Source organism: Strix aluco, chromosome 4 (genome assembly GCF_031877795.1).
Source record: "Strix aluco isolate bStrAlu1 chromosome 4, bStrAlu1.hap1, whole genome shotgun sequence".
In the NCBI taxonomy this organism is placed as follows: Eukaryota; Metazoa; Chordata; class Aves; order Strigiformes; family Strigidae; genus Strix; species Strix aluco.
This window is the reverse complement of record NC_133934.1, coordinates 127,487,426-127,508,825: the sequence shown is the minus strand read 5'-3', so window position 1 is coordinate 127,508,825 and position 21,400 is coordinate 127,487,426. Positions and strand designations below refer to the sequence as shown.

General features: G+C 37.7%; 1 protein-coding gene across 3 annotated transcripts in view; it reads right to left on the bottom strand.

Moving 5' to 3' along the window:
• WDHD1 (WD repeat and HMG-box DNA binding protein 1) overlaps nucleotides 1–21,400 on the bottom strand; it is a 30,365-nt gene that overhangs the window by 1,053 nt on the left and 7,912 nt on the right. For 2 of the 3 annotated variants that reach the window (XM_074821099.1, XM_074821100.1), the window contains exons 6-25: nucleotides 21,159–21,209; nucleotides 19,348–19,443; nucleotides 17,564–17,656; nucleotides 16,566–16,672; nucleotides 14,665–14,800; nucleotides 14,330–14,519; nucleotides 13,962–14,149; nucleotides 13,154–13,338; nucleotides 11,783–12,024; nucleotides 11,171–11,308; nucleotides 10,395–10,551; nucleotides 8,467–8,581; nucleotides 6,925–7,056; nucleotides 6,351–6,568; nucleotides 4,455–4,585; nucleotides 3,435–3,491; nucleotides 2,535–2,578; nucleotides 2,232–2,390; nucleotides 1,759–1,892; nucleotides 443–578 (exon numbers count right to left, since the gene is read on the bottom strand). In XM_074821099.1, coding sequence (XP_074677200.1) covers nucleotides 443–578; nucleotides 1,759–1,892; nucleotides 2,232–2,390; nucleotides 2,535–2,578; nucleotides 3,435–3,491; nucleotides 4,455–4,585; nucleotides 6,351–6,568; nucleotides 6,925–7,056; nucleotides 8,467–8,581; nucleotides 10,395–10,551; nucleotides 11,171–11,308; nucleotides 11,783–12,024; nucleotides 13,154–13,338; nucleotides 13,962–14,149; nucleotides 14,330–14,519; nucleotides 14,665–14,800; nucleotides 16,566–16,672; nucleotides 17,564–17,656; nucleotides 19,348–19,443; nucleotides 21,159–21,209 — 2,709 coding nt within the window. The remainder of the gene's footprint in view (nucleotides 1–442; nucleotides 579–1,758; nucleotides 1,893–2,231; nucleotides 2,391–2,534; nucleotides 2,579–3,434; nucleotides 3,492–4,454; nucleotides 4,586–6,350; nucleotides 6,569–6,924; nucleotides 7,057–8,466; nucleotides 8,582–10,394; nucleotides 10,552–11,170; nucleotides 11,309–11,782; nucleotides 12,025–13,153; nucleotides 13,339–13,961; nucleotides 14,150–14,329; nucleotides 14,520–14,664; nucleotides 14,801–16,565; nucleotides 16,673–17,563; nucleotides 17,657–19,347; nucleotides 19,444–21,158; nucleotides 21,210–21,400) is intronic. The other variant, XM_074821101.1, reaches the window with a different exon arrangement.

Below are 21,400 nucleotides of genomic sequence, written 5' to 3'. Positions count from 1 at the left end.
TAATAAGGATCAAGTTAGGAAGAATTTTCTCACTTTCCTTTTTTTGTAACAGCATTCTCCTTCAAAACTATTCTTCATTTGAGCTAGCATATGAAATTGAAGCTCCTAATTGTCTTTCTGGACAAATAAGAAACCAAAAATGCCTTAGAACAAATTTAAGCCCCAGTGAATTAAGCCTGGATATGTCATTTTTTCCTTTCTCTCTTGTTATTTCTTCATTGATTATGATTCTCTCACTTTAGATAAAGGTGCTTTCTGCATTTAATTATTATTCAGACACTTTATATTTTCATAAATATATGTTGTATATCATGGCCCAATTCAAAACTGAAGTCCATGAAGATGGAGAACAGTGTAAAGAAAAAAATTCCTAACCAAAACCAACTAAGGGATTCAATTCAAAAAATTCTCAAAAGAACAGAATTAGAGAATGTTTTCTTACCATTCTTTCTTCTGATGGCAGCATTCTAAATCGACTCATACCTTCTTTTATTACTTCTGCTTCGTTCAGATCAGGATTATCTGTCAAAATGTTTGCTCTGTTCTCTTCTAGCCACGTCTGGAATCCTGTCTTTGGTCTAAACCAAGCACATAAAAATTGTCCATTTGAGAAGGTTATAGGAAAACTGTATCCCCCAAAACAACATTTCTAAACAACACCTAACTGGACTTCTTTGTTCTAGAAAGAAAAAAACATACATACAGTCAGCAGTTTGCCTTCTGCTATTCCAGTATGCTTAAAGAACATGCTGACAAGGCAAGACTAAGTCAAGCGTTTTTATTAAAACTGTGATATATATGGAGATTAACACTTCAGTTTTAGAATGACAAAGCATAATGCTTCTCTTCCTTTCTGACAGGGTCCCATCAACCTAAAAATAGAGCATATTAGCATGTTTCAGCTAATCCTTTTCACAATTCTCCTTGCCACTTGTTTTAGAACATTATCGGTAAAGGTTAATGAAAAGAATGCTAGTCCAAATGAATAATAATTACCTTCATCTTCCTTAGTTAAATGAAGTCTAAATGAAACATGATTATAATAATGCGAGTTTCATGAGGTCTGGGATTGTTAGAAAATACATCTGCTCCAGAGGAACAAGACAGATTAGAGTCTTAGCTTGGAAGAGACATGCTCCTTAGGTGATAAAAGTTTTTTGTTTCTTTTGTTAAAAAACACATTAAAATAAAGCTTTTACACTTTCACATAAAACCCCTGGCTTTTAGACTCCTCTGAGATTTGCTAGAGCTGTTTAAACTTTAAGTACTTCCTATACTTGGAACTGGCACAGCAGCATGGTTTCATTTATCATTCAAAGGTTGTTACCAGATACATAAGCAGTATCAAGGCAAAAATCATTACTTAGAGCCCCAAAATTACATTTTGCATTGTTCATTCATTATTCACTCACACATGTATTTGTCTCAGGCCAATGCAAAATGCCTGCTTTGAATAACACTGCCACACATGCTGGGAAAGATTTAATGAACAGAATGCTTTTCTCTGTTCTATCACAGTGATTGTAACGTGGCAACTTGGAAATCCAATCAATGCTTTTTATGCAGGTTGGTTTGATAATATGTGTAGTATAAGTAGCAGTTTATTAAATTTCTGAACGTGACAACTTGTGAGCTAACACTTTAATCTCGACGTTATGCTACTTGGGCCAGTCTAACATCTTCAGAAACAAAATAGTTTTCGGACTTGCTATTCTATCAAATTTGGAATGTGGCATTGAGATGCAAGTGTCCACTCACCTTCTGTTTTCAGTGCTCTCCTGTTCAGTGACTTTGACTTCATGGGACTCATTTCCTGCTTTTTCTTCTTTTTCTTCCACTGTTTTTTCACTGGAGTTAAGTGTACGAGCCTGGAAGAAGGAGATTGGTAAAGCCTGTAGAAATTGAGATTAAAAAAAAAAGTAAGAAGACCTTACTCTCAGACAACACATACCACGTAGCCTAACAAAACCCAAGCCTTTCCTGAAGACATAATCACTTGCATTAACATAGCATCTAATCTATCCAGTTTCAATGCAGATGTTAACACTATTTATAATAAAAGTACAAGATTCAGTGCAGAATGTAATTTCTACAGCTGAAAACTTTTTTTTGGCATTTTATGTGCTTTTATAGTTTCTGTGGTATGCTTAAATGAACTTGATAAAAGCTGGTAAAATTCAATTTACTGTTCTTTGCTCACTGAAACAACGTAAAAAGACTAGAAACATTACCTGCTTGAACTTGGGTTTGGGAATCAGAGGCTTTATAACTGGAGGGTTCTGCTTGTTTACAGCTCGACTGCTAGACAAAGAAGTTTTCTTTGAGTATTTGCTCATATTGTCCAGAACATTTGCTGAGGGGACCACTGGGTCCTTTTTGTTAGATGACACCTAGCAAAACAAAGAAATAGACATTTTAGTTCCTTTCTGTCATGCTCCCCTCCTCTATTCCTTCAAGATATCTGTCACAGTTAACTGTAAACTTTAAACTTGATTTTCAGAACATTGCAATCAAATCAGCTGTAAAATTCTTACCTTAAAGGGATTCACTCGTCCTTGGCTGCTTGATGCAATTAGAACTATTTAATAGGAAAGAAAAAAGAACATAAAAATGTGTACATACACACACATATATATAAAAACCTATGAAGCAACGTGCACATTTCAGACGAGTAGATGAAACATTAGTCTCATTTCCAAGGAACAAGGCTAACATTCATTGTGTGTTTCAGCCTCTGTTCATTGAAAATTGAAAAGAACTAAATCAAAGGCATCACCTACCGCACACCAAAGAAAAGAAGTTCCCACCAGGCTTGAAAGTGGTCAGAGAAAGACACTTTAATAACCCTATGAAGGTTATACTGTACATGCTCAGCTATTATGAGTCATCAGAAATGCCACACAGGACCACGACCAACGGCTTAAAATACAAATCCACAGGAAGACTTAGTACTTCCTCCACTCCCAAATCCGTTTCCACTCCTATTATTCTTGCTAGAGGGTTGACGGAAGGGAATAAGCAGCAAGAGGTCGCATTCTGCCCCTGCTTGCTCAGACCCACAGCTCTACGGCAGGGTTACTAACTCTGCCTTTTAAGTGCAACCAATAAATGTGCCTGTGATTAGTAAAACGTATCAATTGATCATTGTTCTCATTTTTCCCCGTCCCAAAGAATGCCTTCATGACATAGCCAGGCATTTGGCACAGCTAAAGCAATCTGAATAGTGGTATGGAACATCATTAGGTAATGAAGACATCAACAGGAATGGGGAACCTCTTCAAAACACGACAGCAATAATCAGGGCAAGTTACCACTTGACAACACTGTTATGTACTAAATTTTAGTATTAACGGGAGAATGGAGGATAAAAACAGGAGCAGATATTGTGAAGCATGACAAAGTTCTCGCCCTGGTATAAATGGAGATTTACTCACCAGACTTTGGAGTAGTCACCTCTGCTGAAGTGACACCTTTGGAGAAAGGATTTGGCCCTTCAGAAAAAGAGAAAGGGGTACATATTTAAGTGCAATAAAATGTAATAGCATAACTTCTTTAAAAACAAACCCCCAAACAGACGAGTTGTAGTAATCTGTATTTTAAAGCATGACTTTTCATTTTCAAATTGTACATACACTTTTACATAACCACCTGTTGTGTCTACCCAGATTTAACTTAGAGTTGTATACTTACTCCTTAAACCTTAAACTTACTCCTTAACGTCTGCCCAGCAAACTACTGGCCTATCAACTCCTGCAAGACTTGAGTGGAAACCAAAGTAACTGTTTCACAAGCTAACCCCAGTCCATTAGAAACAGTATCAGGCAACAGAAAAACTCCCCAGGGGTCCTTCAAATGGTTACTAAGTACAGCATATAAGCAAGCTGGGACAGAGCAGATGTCATATACTAAACTTGTTTCTCTACAGCAACTGCTGGCACAGGCTGGTATATGCACCTGCTTGCTCAGGTAGGCACTGCTGCTCATCTCCCATGAGGAACCCCAGGCAATGGGAAGCCCATAAGCAGGAGTCACTCTATGTCACCTCGTTATTCCTGTGCATTTTTTCACATGTCAACACCCAAATAAGATCAGAAACTACCAGACCAGTTCTAACCAGGTAGCAGAAAACCTAGTCCCTGCTATAGTTGCAGAGTTTCAAAACTCAGTGAAACAAATGGAATTATTTTCTATTTATGTAAATAGCTTCTAAATCAAACCTTCTGTACCTCACTTGTCGTGCCCCATGACAGACGGTGTGCCTGTTTTTCCTAAATTTTACATCAAAAGAACAAAATGAAACAATAGACAGAAAACCCCACTGTTTGCACAGACCTATAGACTGTGGAGTTATCCAAACTACTAATTATCTGGGAACTTTCCAGAATTCCTTATTAAGTCTGTGAAAGACACATTTAGATAACTTCCAGCCTCTTCAGAGAGCACATTTTTCTTACTCTGTTTATGCCCTTCTGGTGTTTCTTCTACTTCCTCGTAGGCATCAGTTTCCTCAGCATCTTCCATTTCTTGGTCCTGCTGAACATTTCTGACTGGCAGCCGACTCCACTCTGTGGCAGAGTTGCTGTAACTAAATGAAAGGAATTCATCAGAAAGGAAGTGGTCACCACATTCAGAAGGAAAACTGGGACAACAGGAGGCTAACTTACTTAACTAATTTAGGAAATAAGAATGATAATATTTGGCATTTATTTGCGTTATACCTCTGATTAAACTGTGATGATCACTAAAAATAAAATAAAGACTCATTAACCACTTCAGTTCACCCTGAAACATCAAGGGCAGTCGCCTGAAGTGGTACTCACGTAGTTTTAAGAAAGACCACGCATGGCTATGAAACTACCCAAAATTCACACTCAGCTAGAAGTACAGGCACGGGCCTTCAAACAGCTCCATACGCAAGCATGAGCACCTGAACAGAAACAGCAACCTTCTGCCACCTTCAGAGTGCCTTGCTATTGCTGCCAAAACACTTTGCTGCAAATACAAACATAAAACATCTTCTGTAACTTCCATTTAAACACATATGCCTGCAGTATCATAAATAATACCAGATCACTTTTCTGCATACATGAATAAATATGCAGGTGGTAATATGGATGCATGTTTTCAGTCTGAAGCTTATGCAGCAAGTTTCAATCTTTAATCTGATTATTCTCTAAATTCCCAATAGTAGTATGTACATTTCTTGCATTTCCTTCCTCATCTTTGCTGATTACTAAAATCTGTGTATACATAAACTAAAGGTTCATTTATTTCAACCAGAATGTCAGTGATTACTCTAGCACTAATAATATAGTGTTTGTGATGAATTTTAACCCTCAGAGTGGCTGAAGTCAAAGACATGGGATTACAGCTTCCATTCATGATCCAGAACAACAAGTTAGAGCGTTTAGAAAGGAGTTTTAAGTGTGTAGTTTCACACAGAACAGTAAGGGAAAAGCTACAGATTAAGTTCAGGGACTTATCGCTTCCTCTTGCTTAAATAAATTCCAAACTTCATACATAAAATTGCTATAGGAAGACACTGCTTCTGAGAGAACATTATGACATTGTTTCTGCACTATCAGACTGGTGGTTAGCAACTACTTTCCTTATAGCTGTACCATCCAGAGGCCAAGCAAGAACACAGCTATTCTGTGTGGTATGTATTAAAAAAAAAAAAAAACCCACAACACAAACAAAAAAACCCCAAAACGCACACATCTCTTGCCTCATCATGCTTTATAAAGCAGATACAGGTAGGAGAAGAAAGGTAGATAGCACAGATACAGAGGGAAAAACTCAAAGCAAAGCTGTAGCATTTCCATAGCTTTCAAGACCCAGGATTAATTAGGAGGGAAAAAGACTAAATAGGATACACTGAGATGGGATACTGAAAGAGGGGAGGGCTGGAGAAAGATAGAAGGATTTTAAGGTAGGTGTGGAATGAAGTGAGCTAGAGAGACTGAGACAAAGAGGAAAAAAAATAGGTTGGAGTCAAATAAGCAAACCAGCACAAGCTAGGGGAAGGGGGGGTAAAAAAAGAAAAAAATTCCAGAGCAACCTGATATTGAGTGTGCTTTGCCTCAGAAGCTTTTGAACACAGACATACAGTAAGCAAGGAGTGGAGATATTTCCCTTTGTGTTAGTATGCTGGTACTAACAAGTCCTCACACGATATCAGCAAGAATGTACCATTTTATACGTAGAATTTAGAAGTAAAGCAACACAAACTCTTACTTCATAACAAACACATTGCAAACTATGGTTGAGAAAAGTGCATCAACTGAACCAAAATGTTAATAGATCAGTAAAAACGTTCCCAGGTTTTTAATCACAGAAATTTGTGTTACCCAGCATTCAAGTGCTTTCGGAAATCCTCTTCCTCCTCTTCATCTTCCGGTGCTGTTGACAACTCACTTGCTTTTTCTACAGCCATTTCACTAAGTCGCTGAGCTAAATTTAGTCTTCGAGAGCGAGAAGCATACTTGATAGCTAAATTCACAACGTTTTGTGTCATGAGGTCAGCAAGTTCCATGCAACGAAATTCACGCTCCAGTTTACAAGAAAGCTGAAAGAAAAGAAGCCTTGAGAGTTACACATTTCAGTTATAAAGATCTCTCAAGACTCTAGGACCAGAATATTATGGTCTTGGTGGAGTGAATGAATAAAGACAAAACTACCAACAATCATGAGCTGCATAGCAAAGAAAAAGCTCTTTTTTTTCCCCCTTCTTTCTCCCACCCTCCACCCTGATAAGCAATATTAACTGCAGTCCACCTCTTATTGCAGTCTGTGAACTAGCTAGATTGCAAATCACTAGCCAGACTTCTATTAAGAGGAATCACATCAAAATTTATTTTGAATAGATGGCACTTGCTGTAAAGTCTCATGAATTCTTTCTATTTTTTACTTATTTGTACTTACAGCAAACAGCTTCATTAAAAGTTCTTGCTGTTCTTTCACTGACTGACTTTTAGCATTTTCATCAAATTCATAGCCATTTTTTGATAAGTAATCCACATGGTTGTGAAATACAACAGAACGCCAGTATTGTTCCTGAAAAAAAGGGAGAAAGATGCATGCTGGAGGTCAGAGAGAAAAAAACCAGTCCATGACATAATGCCTAACAATTTACAATGTATTTTATCAACTTATTCTTAAATGTTCCTTTCCTCTTATAATGAGGGTGAGGGGTAGACAACTCTCTTTTAAAAGCCAATGCCTACTGAGAAAAAAAACCAGACCACACTAACAACCATCCGTATACAAACTGATCCAAACACTTGCCATATATGTTAAATTCCATTTATATTACAGGCTTTCAGCAGGACAAGACCTACATGTTCACCAGTATGCTACCAGGACTGACAATTCCAGAACAAGTTGATTATTTTATCTTATAACTTCTGTCCCACAGCAAATTGGAAGTATTCCAGAATAACTCAGTAACTATAGGAACAATCATCTGTGAGACAGGTAAACAGAAAATATAACTGTTGTTCAGCGAAATACTAGTAAAGTTATTCAACCAGGCTAGCTCTGTTACAAAATAATTATAAACTTATTCCAAACCAGTATGGTTTCATTAGATGTACAGGAATAATCTGTTTCTTTACCTACACAGAAGTACATATTCCCTCAAGCTAAATTAACTGTTCCTGGCATTTTCCTTCCATTATTTTTGGGGGAGGGGGATAGAAAACATACTCCATCAGATAAAGAACAAAAAGACTTGAACCGAATGAAGGAGAATTCATTAAAAATGACAAAGTATTTATTATTGAAACTTTTTTATCTACACTTCTATCAAAGAGAATAAATTTCAAATAGCATTAAACTGTCTCTAAGGTTGAGTTTAGAATTTATGTTAATTTCTATTTTGTGCAGTAGAGCTGAACACAAGATTGAAATGTTTAAACCTATTAAAAAAATTGAAGAATACAGATATCCCTCTAGCAGTTCTTCACAGGTTCATCTTGCTACAAGCCAGAAGGCCTATGTTTTCAGAGTGATTATATGAATTTGAGTACTTAGTATATCTTTCAAAAAAAATCTTCCAGAAATTTTGTTATGACTATTATATCAAAAAACAGGCACCTTCAAGGGGAGGTCTCAATTTGGATCCCAAAATCTGGTGCTTACTAGAACATTAACCATTACCCATTAAAAAAAAAATAAAAGAGAGGGTGAGTAAGACTTCATTGGTCATAAATAGATTATGTGTAAATATAAACTTGCATCAGCTCTAGCAGCTTTATCCTGTATTCTTCTAGAAACAGTTGTGAACCAAACCAAGCCAGAAAAGCTATATAAAACACTGAACCCAAATAACCTCCTTAGCCACACGTCTTACTCGGAGTTTGTACTACCCTCTTTCATAGTAGAGATGATTAATAGGAATCTTGTATAATCCCTACTATGGGGACATCTGAGACTATCAGCTGTGGACTCAACACCATTCCATACCTCCATCTGTCCCTTTTCTGTTGTAACTTGACAGTAAGGAAGTTTAAAGGATAATATTGCTACAGCAGGCCGTGGTAGAGTAGGAGGGAATCTGGCTCCTTTACAAGGAATACACCTGTGCAAGCAAAACAAAAAACACATACAATCCTCAAACACCTACAGTCACCACTTGTTCTACATTTAAATCATGTCTCCTAAGAAGCAAGATACTTTAAGAGGATTTGTTCTTTAAAAAGTAGTAATTAAATTCCTGACTTAAATATAGCAATATGAAAGGTTGCATTATAAAGGGTTATTTTTACATTATAACCAATGAAAGATTTTTAAAACCAGCAAAGCACACGCTGCTCTTGTTCACACTAGAAACTCCAAACGTGGCACATAACAGATGCAGATCTCTATCTCACACAACACACAATTTAACAGCTAGTACAAAATGTAAATGCAATTTATTAAAATCAGAAACTACTGAACAACTGAAGGCCACTGAAACAAGAGCAGGCATCTCTACCATTTATTTTGATGAGGGGTTTTGGACTTCGTGAGGAGACACACAGGGTCAGGTGGGGGAAAAAGAAAAAAGAGAGGGATGAAACAGATAAGCCTACATTAAAAGCATAAGCTTATTGTTTCATTATATTTAAACTATTACTTTCTGGTAAAAAAATCACTTCAGCAAAACATTGATTGGGGAACTGCTGTATTTCCAGCAGCACCAATGCAGCACTGACAAAAATGTCTGGTTTTATGAGCTACTGTTTCAGACTCTGGAAGAAAAAAAAGAACAGGAAGCATTAGTGTTCTGGCTATCTGTGTTAATTAAGGCATATGGTGTTTCTACAACAACCCTCCCCCCTTCTTATCTTTAATATGCTAGTGGCTTTGACTAAAATGTTCTTTGCAACTCAGAGTAGCACTCTCTTTCTTGGAGTAGAAGGGAAAAACTGATGATGACAGACTCAGTTGCCCATCCCATCAGTGTGATGTGTCCTGCACATTTTTGATGAATTTTCTGGAGGCCAACATTACTTAATGATTTGGAGGAAGAAATAGACAGTGAATTGACATTTACCAGTGATATCAAATTATTTCCCTTATTACAAAAACCCCAGAGGATTACAAAGAACATCATTTAAATTTAAATAAAATGCAGTCTCCCACCAACCTCTACAACTGTGCAAAGTAAGAGAGCCTAAATTTCAGTAAAATATGCGAGCTGATGGATTCTGCCCTCGTAGGAAAAGGACACAGGTCACTGAATAAAGAGGACTACAAACAAAGCTTAGGAACTAATTGTCCAGGATGTGTGTTACAATAAAGAGAGTTATTTACACGTCACCAGCATCATATTTTATAAAGTAATGGCTAACTCTCAGCTAAATATTTTAGCAATTTTACATACAAAATTGTTCTTCATGGCTACTGTTTAAATATTAATATAATCACAGACAGTTCTGACTTATCTATGCCTAATGACATAGATTAGTTACAGGACTGGATTCTTCTCAAAGGGACAAGTGGGGAAAACACAGAGTAAAAAAAACAAACCCAAGCCTCCCAAAACCATCACCAGCAGAAGCAAATTCCTAACAGCAACCATAACTTTTTAGGTTTCTTTAGCAAAATGCAGCCTTATGAATGCGTCTGCATCAGAGATGGACGATTTCATAATAAAGTGCACGTGCGTCTCAGCCAAGGCAAAAAGCCACAATTTTTTAGTCACAAATTACAAAACTCTAATAGGTTTACTCAAAACCAATTTAGTAATGGAACATCCCTGTAGAATTACATTTATGAACTAGATCATTTACTGTGCATATTTATTAGTCACACTTTTTAGTTGAAGTTGTTTCCAGCTTCTCATAGTAAGAAGTGCTCTGTAATTTAAAACAAAGACAAACAAAGCACTTCCTTGTGAAATACCTGACCTGAGCTGCTGGGGATTTTCATGGATGCCAACTACCCAATAATGATCAGATTTTCCTTTGCAATGCTCTCTCATGTTACACACTGGAATCCAAGTATTCCCGAGTCCTCGGTTCAACATCCGCACAATTCCCTCAGAATCCACGTAACAAGGGGTACCTGTTTGTTACGAATTAAAACAATTATTCTGACAGGCAACTAACGTATCTCAAACACAACATCCTCTCACCCAAACAGTACAACCTAGCTGGAAAAAAACTAGTTTCCTTAGAAAGATGCGCCACCTTCTGACAGTCGGCACTACTGCTAGTCAACGGACACGTTCAAATTTAAAACATTTTATGAAGAAATCAAATTCATACTGCTTGGGTAGATTACCAAAGAAAATTAACAATTTTACAATTACTTTTTCTGGTTATCATTAAAAACTCCTCCCAAGCTTTTGGGGTGGACTTTCGCCGAGGTAGTTGACACACCTATTATGGTGTACTAATGCAATTTATTTCTTTTTGCAGAGCAGGGCAACCAGTTGGGAAAACAAGCTTTGATAACATTTAAGTGTATTCTATTCATAGTGGAAACATATTAAAGGTTTCTGATAAATACATTTAAAGAATAGAAAAATAGGATTTTGTTTAGCGCTGAGGAGATTGAAGGAAAAAAGTCCAGGTCTCAAGATCACTCTTACTAAAAGGGCAGTAAATCAGCCAAACTCTCCTCCAAACTTCCCCCAATAGTGCTGAGATTTCTGAACACCACTCATGCAGATATTTCATACCTTCTGCAGAGAATCCAACCCATATCAAATAGGATTTCTTTGTAAGAGAAAGAGGGTCTCCATGTAAAATTTGTTTTTTTGTTTTTCCTAGCTCCATCAGCTGTACTCCAAGGCACTGGTCCCCATCAAACCCGGTCCCTAGGAAGAAGTTGTTCAATAACTACATTAGAAAACAAAAGAATTGTCTTGTCTCTTGGTTAAATTTAAGTTTTTAATGAAAAACTAATTCTAATGCAGGGTTATCCATGAATACCACTATCAGACAAGTGACTATTTGTTGGTTTGGACATACAAAGCATGCATAATAACTGCTTCCTTAGTTTCCCATAGTAATTCATGCTGGCTTTTCCGAAACCCAAGCTTAATCTATTAACGTTACTGTTATAAAATTCTCCCCTTCCCCACAGGTTAATCTAGGCATCCCCATACAAAATGTAGATCTTTGACTTCTGACAGCAAAGCCTGTCGGTTGTGACAGGAAAAGCATCATAAAGAAGAAGAATAAAACACTTCTGGTGATTACGTACAAATTAACCAGTGTTTGAAGCCAGTAACAGATGAGGATTGAAAACATAACCCCAGCTGAAAAAAAGACAGAAGGGAGAAAACTACCTCTGTGATAAATAATCATCAACTGCTCTCCATGTCCTGCCATTGACACCACTGGACCTGGGAGACTGAAGATCTCTCTCTGAACCCCTCCAACTGTAAACACACGAACTAGCAAGGCACTAGTGGCACAAGCAGCCCAGCCTTGACCCAGACAGATAGCCTCAACGTCTTCATCCTCCGGCATATCTACTGTCCACTCCTTGTTTGCATCCCATGAGCTGAAATGAATGCAGTGGAGCTTGCTAAAGGAGAGACAAAAAACAATAGTCAAATATCTCAACATGAAGAAAAATGTGAAAATACACCACTATGTATCTTTTTTATCAGAGACCTGGAACCTGTGATGGTCACAGAAAGGAACTACAAGTGGTCATTTGCAAAGGTGTTACGCTCTTAGTATTCAAGAAGTGAAGAGCCAGCTCGACCTCCAGCACTCTAGATTTAGAGCCTCTAAAGCCTGAAGCAGAGACAGTTTAAAGGCCTGAGGGGAGATTATTTTAGATGGAAACACGTAAGTGTCCTGCTTAATTAACAAGAACTGAAGGTGCTCGGTACCCCTGAATATCAGCCCTCGTTACCAGTCTATCATATCATGCTATCTTTCAAAGGGAAAAAAAATTCAGGAACTCCATTCAGTTCTGCTATCTTAATAATTGAAAACTGTCTGTGACCAATTCATAGACACCGCGGCTTTTGAGAGATTACCCACTTCCCTTAAGAAAAGAAATTGAAATTTTCAGTCAGACAACCAGTACCTACAAATAATACTTTTAAAGGTAAAGGGTGCTTTTCATCTTATCACAATGCTGTATGTGTGAAAATAAGAAGAAAGTTCTTCAAGATATTTTCACAGAAACCAGCAATAAAATATTGTCACTATTATTCTTGAACGCAAGAACAGAGTCTAGTTGGCCCAGCTGCTTAAATCTTTCTATGGTTTTCATAAACTTGTGTCCTTCACACTTTTAATTCCTTGGGTATCTCCAAACATGTCTCCTTAGCAACAGTGTGAAAAGAAATAGTATAGCCCTTATGATTTATCTTTGATCTGAGCAGACTGAAAAACTATTGTTCATGTTTACAATTTCCTTTGAGTTAGCAATGCCTGAAGTTTCTAGTATCTTTTTTTTTTTTTGAAAAAGGGATTAAAAAAAATCCTCAGGAAACAAGTTACATCTTTTATTATTCCTGAAGTCTTCAAGTGGGTGGATGTGAAAATCCTCCTCGAAAGTGATCCTATAAATAAAAAGCACGATGAAAAGCCAAAAATCTCAAAAAAGTGATAGAAGCTGAAATTAAAAGCCGAAATACTGAAAACAAGTTAAGTGTAATTCCATACTATGTGTTTTGCAGAGCAAGGCCATGACTTACCTTGCAAGTTCCTCTGTACTCTCACAGGCTAGTAAAATAGCTTCAGTAGAGAGGTCGGCCATCGTGTGATTCAGAGAGTTTGGCAGGTGCGTTGCATGATGTACAGAGGTATCATGAAATTCTATATCTATAGCATTGTCTTGCTCATCATTGTAACAGCGAATGATACCAACAGAATTCCATACCTATTAAAAAGAACATAACACACACACACCCCCCCAAAAAACCCACAATAAATCAAGCATACTGCCCTAAATCAGCCTGCTGTAACTTTCTCATCTGAAACAACAGTAAGTGGGAGGTTGGAGGAAGACTGAAGACTTGTGTAGTCAGGACTTGGTAGTTTCTAAAACAGCTGAATTAGGCAGAAACTAGTTTCATCCTCATTGTTTAGCCATCTTTCTCCTTACAAAATTAAGTGCGAAGAACTGGCAGTTAGGAAGAAATAGCGGATGATTAACGTAAAAGTCTTAACAGCACAAAAATATCCACAAGTTCTGACTAAAAAAGAATTTTAAAAAAGATTTGCTAGAATTCAATAGCACAGGTACAAACTGTATAGCTTGCTTTTGTCTTAAAGCCAAGTATTTGTTTCTACATCAAAAGCAACTGAAATGTAAAGCATAACATTATGCAGTCTTTGCATTAACACAAAGCTGCTTTCCACTATTTAGCTTCACGCTGTGAAGTATTAAAAAAACCAGTAAAAATCTTGGAAAAGATTAGATTAAGACACAGCAAGAACTGGACAATATTCAATACTAACAAAGCAACTAGATCTACATAACCACACAGCAGCGAGATTTACCATGAAACGATGCATGAGATGTGCAGGAGTGGAGCCAGACTGGAAGGGCTTTTGCTTGGGGGTTGGCATTGGCCCATCATAAGAAGGCTGTTGTGTAGATGATGGTGGTAAAGCTGGAAAGCCACCAGTCTGATCATCATCGTCATCTTCCTTTTCAAGATTGGAATTGGCTTTTATCATCCCAATATCTAGAAGTTTAAAAAAGAATTACATCTTACACATACTATTATGACAGAATGCAAGTAAAAAATTTGTAACATTCAAGATTTCTCTAGAAAAATAAGGCAGAATATACCCGAGTAGAGGATGCTAAGAGATCATCCCAGTAACAGCACTAAAGAGCTCTGGAAAATTAGTTCATTCTGTACCTAGTGAGTTGTCATCATCATCAATTATTGCCCGTCTCAGATGCCCTGAAGTTGGCACAAGGTCATCACCATCATCTTCATTAGCTCCAGCCTTCGGGGAAGATTGTGGTTCAATCATATCTCCATTTAAATAGTCGTCGTCTTCTCCATCAAAGAGATCATTGTAGTCCTTTGTTACTGTACTGGCAACCTAAAACCACATTAACAATTATCATAAAACTTCTATTGGACACAGAATTCAAGAAATGAATTAACACACAAGGGAACTTTCAACACACAATAATTTGGTAACCTAAATCATCACATTAATTTAAGAAGTAATTGGTACTGATCACCTTGTCATTTGGTTTCTTTCCATCACCGATATTTTCCAACAACCCCAGATTTCCTTCTGTATCTGTATAAGCAATCTGCCTATGTTTGGGATGCCATGCCAGTCCACAAATGGAGTAATTTTTCTCATGTTTCATTCTAAGAAGAATATAAAAATAATGGATTTTTAGTAAGCTGCTCAAGGCAGAAACTTCCCCAGGAGTTACTGTAAAAAGTGGAAACATTTACTAGTATTAGAAAGTGATGTCACACATAATAAAATGATTAATAGGTCACCCTTAGAATAAACAGCTACTATAAAAAATTACACCAGGTCTTCCTTTTCTATGGGCAAAATCATTTAAGCTTTAAAAAAAAATCAAACAGAATCATGTTCTTAAAACAACAGCTTCCTGATACACGTAGAAAAGACAAAGTAATTCCCCAGCAGTCATACATTCCAGAACCATCATTATAAAAAGAACATTCAGTTGTTTCTCTTGTACCAAACTGATGAGTTAATCGTGTCTTTTCCACCCTTTATTCTCATAAAAAATCCTCCCATTATTTACATAATGTCTTTAATTCTTAACATAGGCCTTACAGTGAAGAAACATGTTAAACATGTTTCTTACCCAAAATATTCAGACAGATAAATCATCCCTTCTTTTCTTCTCTACCTCGCTTAATCATACCTTTTTCTTTCTTTTCTTTTTTTTTTTCCCTTGAAAGAGGGATGCTTTAACTAACCAAGATAAAGTGCAATTTGTTGTTTGTCCTTTTTTGCCTACAGGTGAGGATGGCTGATGTATCTGTATCTCCCTCTCCCTTTAGAAAATACATCTTACTGCCAATGATCTTGTGATTTTGGGGTTTGGGATGCGATGATCACAGAATTGTCTAGGTTGGAAAAGACCTTGAAGATCATCCAGTCCAACCATCAACCCAACATTAACAGTTCCCAAATACACCAGATCCCTCAGCGCTATGTCAGCGTGACCCTTCAACCCCTCCAGGGATGGGGACTCCACCACCTCCCTGGGCAGCCCATTCCAACGCCCAACAACCCGTTCTGTAAAGAAATACTTCCTAATATCTAGTCTAAACCTTCCCTGGTGCAACTTGAGGCCATTACCTCTTGTTCTATCGCTTATTACTTGGTTTCCATTTGCTTCCATCAAAACTATCCTTTAATCAACTATTAAAAAGTAATAAAATATATTTGCACACAGAAAAATAGAGTATGGAATTTGAACAAAATCCACATTCATGTCCCTTCCCTATTCTATTTCTAAGAATGTAATGTTTCCAGATCCTTCTAGCTGTGCAGAAAGGAAAACAGGGTATCACATGAATCAGAACACACTCCTGTGCAAACTGGATATGGTGGGGAAAGGCAAAACAATGCCACATTTCTACCTACCACTAAGAGTTATATTCTTGTGGAAGCTGCTTCCTTGTAGAACACGGAAATGATGCGGCAGCCCCTGAATTCCCTTCAGGAAGAGCTGCAGGACTAGTGCCCCTCACTCAGGTCACACAAGAGAAGAGCCCTCCTCTTGCTCATCTTTGCTCACATCTAGAATGAGGGGTGGCCCTGCCTCCAGCATCACCCAGACCCAACACAACACTTTTGACTCGTGAGCTTTGGCTCCCTCTCTGCAGATGCGCTCCCAGCCCCACCACCAGCTGGGAGACCATCTCTGAGCCCAGGTAAATGGTATTCTCCAATCTGAGCCCTCATACGCTGTCTCCTGGGGTGCTTGTTTTCAGTGGAACATTAGCAGAAAACTTAACAGATTTTCCCCTATTAAGGCTTTTCAAGAGGCAGATATTTGCACAAATAAGTTCTACACAAAAGAGAACAAAACTCTATTTCAAGAAAAAACATGTATTTAGGGATTTATGGAACAACACTGAATACCTCTCTATGCACTCCTGGGTTTCCATATTCCACACCACTATATTCCCATCCACACTTCCAGCTGCCAGATACTGCCCACAAGGAGACCAGGCCACAACATTCAAGGGCTAAGGAAAAAAATTTAAAAAACAGAAAAAAAGTATTACCAATGCACGCACAGCATTCATATTCTGAAGCTTAAAACAGACATTCTGGAATAAAAACTAGTAATAATGATCTTTAGCAAATCATATCCAGCCTCCTGTACTAGAGCTGGCTTTAGGTAGTTCCCTGCAAGAACCATTTTTTAAAGATAGCACACTTATTTTTTTCCCAAGAATATCCATCTTCTGTCATTAAACGCTGCCATGAGGTCGAACAAAACCTGATTCTAGACATGTAGACAGAAGCGTAGTAATTTTGCAAACTCCACACTAAACATAGTTTTATTTACCTTGAGCTTAATACAGTTCCATAAATTAAAATCCAAGACTGTCTGTTCTGTACCTTAATAACAGTAGGGAAGTGGTCCTCTTTAACCCTAAGGTTTCCAAGTATATAATGAGGTCAAAAGAAAGAAGGTGGCACAGTTAGGGCTACTATGTAGCTAAATTTCAGGTTAATAAAATTTAAAGTGAACAACTGCTGTCTCTGTTCTGTACAGAAATAATGCTCTTGACATTTTCCCTGAAAAGCTATGTATTTAGAGCAATTTGTGAAAACAGATGTTCTTCAGCTGCACTTGGTGACTCACCAGTAGACTTTAGAGATCTAGTGGGTTACTATAAATGAAAGAGGGGAACCAGAGCCATATAAAGACATGTTTGACATTCATCTAGTATCTCTTGCCTTGTTTTCCAACATAAAGTAACAGGATCAGAAATGAAATAGAAAATGTGAGCAATTGTTTCTGGAGGGGGGCGGGGAGGGGGGGAAGAGATACTGTCCGGAAGATAATTTCTAGCAGAATAACATTTAAATTATGGAAGATTTAGCAAGTACCTGGTTTATGTTCCTACCTGCATGATGAATGCATCAGATAGATCGGATTGACTATCCCAGGTTTCTCTTCTGTATAGTTTAACAACTTTATCTACAGGAATTGCCAGCAACTGTTCAAAGGAAACAAGAAATCAGACAATTTAGAACAAGTTACCTTCCAAACAGAACGTTCAAACAGCATAGCTCTTTCATTCAGAAGTATTGCAGTTGGGACTGCCTCAGTATTTAACAGCTCTCTAGCATCCCATCAATGCCAACTGGGAAAGTATAGAAAGCTGAAGTAACTGGAATTACAAGGTTCTTTAATGATTTCCACATGCAACATAGGCAAACATGCCTGTTTTTATTTTAGTCTTCATTTCTTTCTGGCAGAAAACTGAGGATAATGACAGCTGCACCATAACGTTAGAAGTCCTTATTTATGAAACAGCTAACACACACATATAAATCGTTTTCAATGCTCTGAGCACAAGGCTTACATTCTCCTTTTCCCTCCCTCCTCAAACCTCTTTGATCAGGTTACAATTTCTCAATAAATCTTACCTGAATATCCAATTCCTGAAATAGCTCATTTCATCTTTCACAGAACTACATAAATGTTACTGCCTGTTTATTTTTTTTAGGATTTGGGATTTTTCTTAAGACTTCTAACAATTTGCTTTGCAAGAGAAGCAAGACAACTACTTACATTTCAAATATGTGTGTGTGTGAAGAATTAGCCTAAAAATTAAAAGTATGTGTTCTTATGCAATAGAGATATTACAGAATCACAGAATCATCAAGGTTGGAAAAGACCTTGAAGATCATCTAGTCCAACCATTAACCTCACACTGACAGTTCCCAACTACACCAGAAACAGTCTGTACTGCAGGTGACATTCCCTGTTCCACAAAAACGTTATACATAATGCTATCATAGCGGCCAGGTATTTTGAAGAGTGGACATGGGTCAAGAGAACAAAGGCTAAGTCAGGGAAGGAAGATTATTTGGGTAAGAACTGCAAGAAAACACTGGAAAATACTCTTTAGATCCAGAAGTACTGCAATGTCAATGAAAGAGGAATAGGTTCTGCCACACTATTATCACAGGCAAGAATAGAAGCCATAAAACAATTTCTCCAAATGGCCAACTTTCGCTCAATTCCCCGTCCTTTACTTCAAGTACGGCAGGGCATGCCTCATGTCATACAGGTTCACATGTACCTGCTCCTTCCTCCTCTCCCCTCTGCATTACCAGATGCTGCAGAGATGTTCTAGGTTACATGCTACGGGGACGTCTCTGCAGCTGTACTAAGTCCCCAACCCATTTTGGTTAGAGCTCCATAGATGGTACTACTGCAGCAATGCACTCGACCTGCAGCACGTATCAGCACCGCCTTTAATCACAACAGAATCAACTTTGTTCCTCAGGTGAAATGAAAGGGAACAACACACTAAGGAAGTATTTAGAGAGCAAGATTACCGATAGGGCAAGATTTACTTAAAGTAGAGAAAGACTGAACTCCTTTGATGGTCTGTTGTGAGCAATTTGATTGTTTCCCCCATGTACAATGTTCCTTCCTATTCAGCGCAACATGACTGTCTAGTGTTGTTTTGGGCTGACAGCTGGGCTACTGCCAAACTGTCTGGAGCTTAAACAAGTACCCATTTCCAGGTTTTTATTTTTCCTAAAAGTGAACTTCACCCCAAATATTTTCCTTAGTCCCAGGAGCTGCAATTTGGGCTTGCCCAGATTGAATTCTACTGTTGGACTCCCAAAGAGAAAAGAAGGATTAAGATGGGGCTAAAACAATGTTACTTACCTTCCCACTGCCAGGTTGCCAGCCAAGTCTGCATATTGATTTAGCATTTATCACATCATTACATTTCTGCAGCAGTGGCCAGCTTGTCGTGCATATCTGAAAACAAAACATTAAAAAAATAAGTTTTCTAACTCTGTGAAAAATCTACTGTATAGTACAAATTCTTAAAGGGAAAGTGTGGGAAAAAATACTAAGAGGAAAAAAGCTATACCATTTTTGGAACTGAAATAGTCTCCTTCATCCAAATACAATGAGACATAGTGCCTTAAAAAAAAAAAACTGAAAAAAATACCTTGCCAATATAGACCTGAAACTCTTTTAATAACAATACAACTACTTGTAACAGAAATAAGATCACAGAACAAGTGTTTTTAATCAAGTACAGAACAAATGAGCTCATATATTTTTAGGTTATAGAGAAATCTGGCCAAAATGCATTTGTCAAACCCAGCTCAACTGCAGCAAGGTGACAGCCTGAATCTCACCACAGCAGTATAAAGAACAAATGACTATATTCTTAAATTACAGCACAGATACATACATCATACTGCCACAACCCTAGGACACTGTTGGTGTAATTGCCCCAAAAGGCACCCCCTGTCAATCTGAAACACGAGATTCCACATTAGAAGTATGCTTTTGTTTTAAAAAAGTAGCAATCCACCAGTGCAGGGCTACATTTTCAGCTGTACTTACAGGAATAATTCCATATGGATTCTTACTCCAGTCAATGGCATTTAGCAAAAATAATCCCATATACATATGCAAAATTGCCTTATTAAAACGTTCACTTGAAACCCTCTTTTAAAGTTCCTTAGAGTTCCAAGAGCAGAGGCTAAATCTGATTCTCTCACTAAATCCGATTTCATACAGACCCTGAACTATTTCAGCCAAATATTGCCAAGCTGAGCCCAAAGACTGTATTTCTAATAAATTATGTTCTTCAAACTGTGATTTATGTCCTTCTTCTCAGAAATTGTTGTGAAGCTTGTAACAAACAAAAAAATGGAATAGCAAGCCCCTTGTCAATAGCCTTAAACTCATTCAAATCTAAAAGGTTGAAATGCACTGAGCTGAACCCCAAGTCCTTAGAAAACTAAGTACGTGTGCCACAGGCAGAGAGCAGGAGACCCTGCAGCAACGTTGTGTCCCAAGTCCCCTATCAAAGAAAAATGTCACCGCAGGCATCACCTCAGTGATCCTGGCATGCAAAATGTGAAGTCTGTCTGACTTCCTCATCTCAGGTCAGAGTAATCGTGTTCCTAACAAGACTAACCAACCAGACCACTTATAAAAGAAGATACTGTGTAGCATCTCAGAGCATTATTCCACCTTCACAAGTCAGTCTACAATCCTGAAAATTATTAATTATTTCACAGGAAGCTTGGTAAAAATAAATAAAAACAAAATATAACTACATAGCCATTTATTAGAATAAAAATCCTTCCTTAACCCTGAAAGCAATGAGCTGAAATTCTGACATAAGGCATCTGATGGCAATTGCTTTCTTTGCACATTATTTCTGAACGTGCTGAGGACAAAATACACAAGGCCAATGAAGAAAGATGAACGAAGAAATGAGGGATTCCACAGACAGGCAGAACAGTCCATATTTATCCAGGCAACATTTCATATCAGGCTTTGGAATTTCTCCCAGGAGTAGATAAAAGTCTCCTGTAAAGTGCAGTTAGATTTCTTCCCCCAAAAGAAAACCCTATTCCAGTAGAGTTACTTCAGTCCAGCTCTTCTCGCTGTCTGTTAAATCCTGGATTTCTTATGAAACACTTAACTTTGAAAGGCAGGCCTTTTACCTGATCGGCGATCTTCCATACTCTGACAGACCCATCACAGCTCGCCGATGCCTATGTAAGAGATTTTTGTAAACAAATTAATAATTAAAGACATAGAGAAATCAATGCTACAAAACTGAAAAAATCCCTATATCCAATGCTACAGACATAAAATATATAGGCAGTTTTAAAAAGAAAACCTCCCTGTTTAAACCATTTTAAGACTTAAAGCTTTCTAATACTGTCATCTTGATAATTGTACT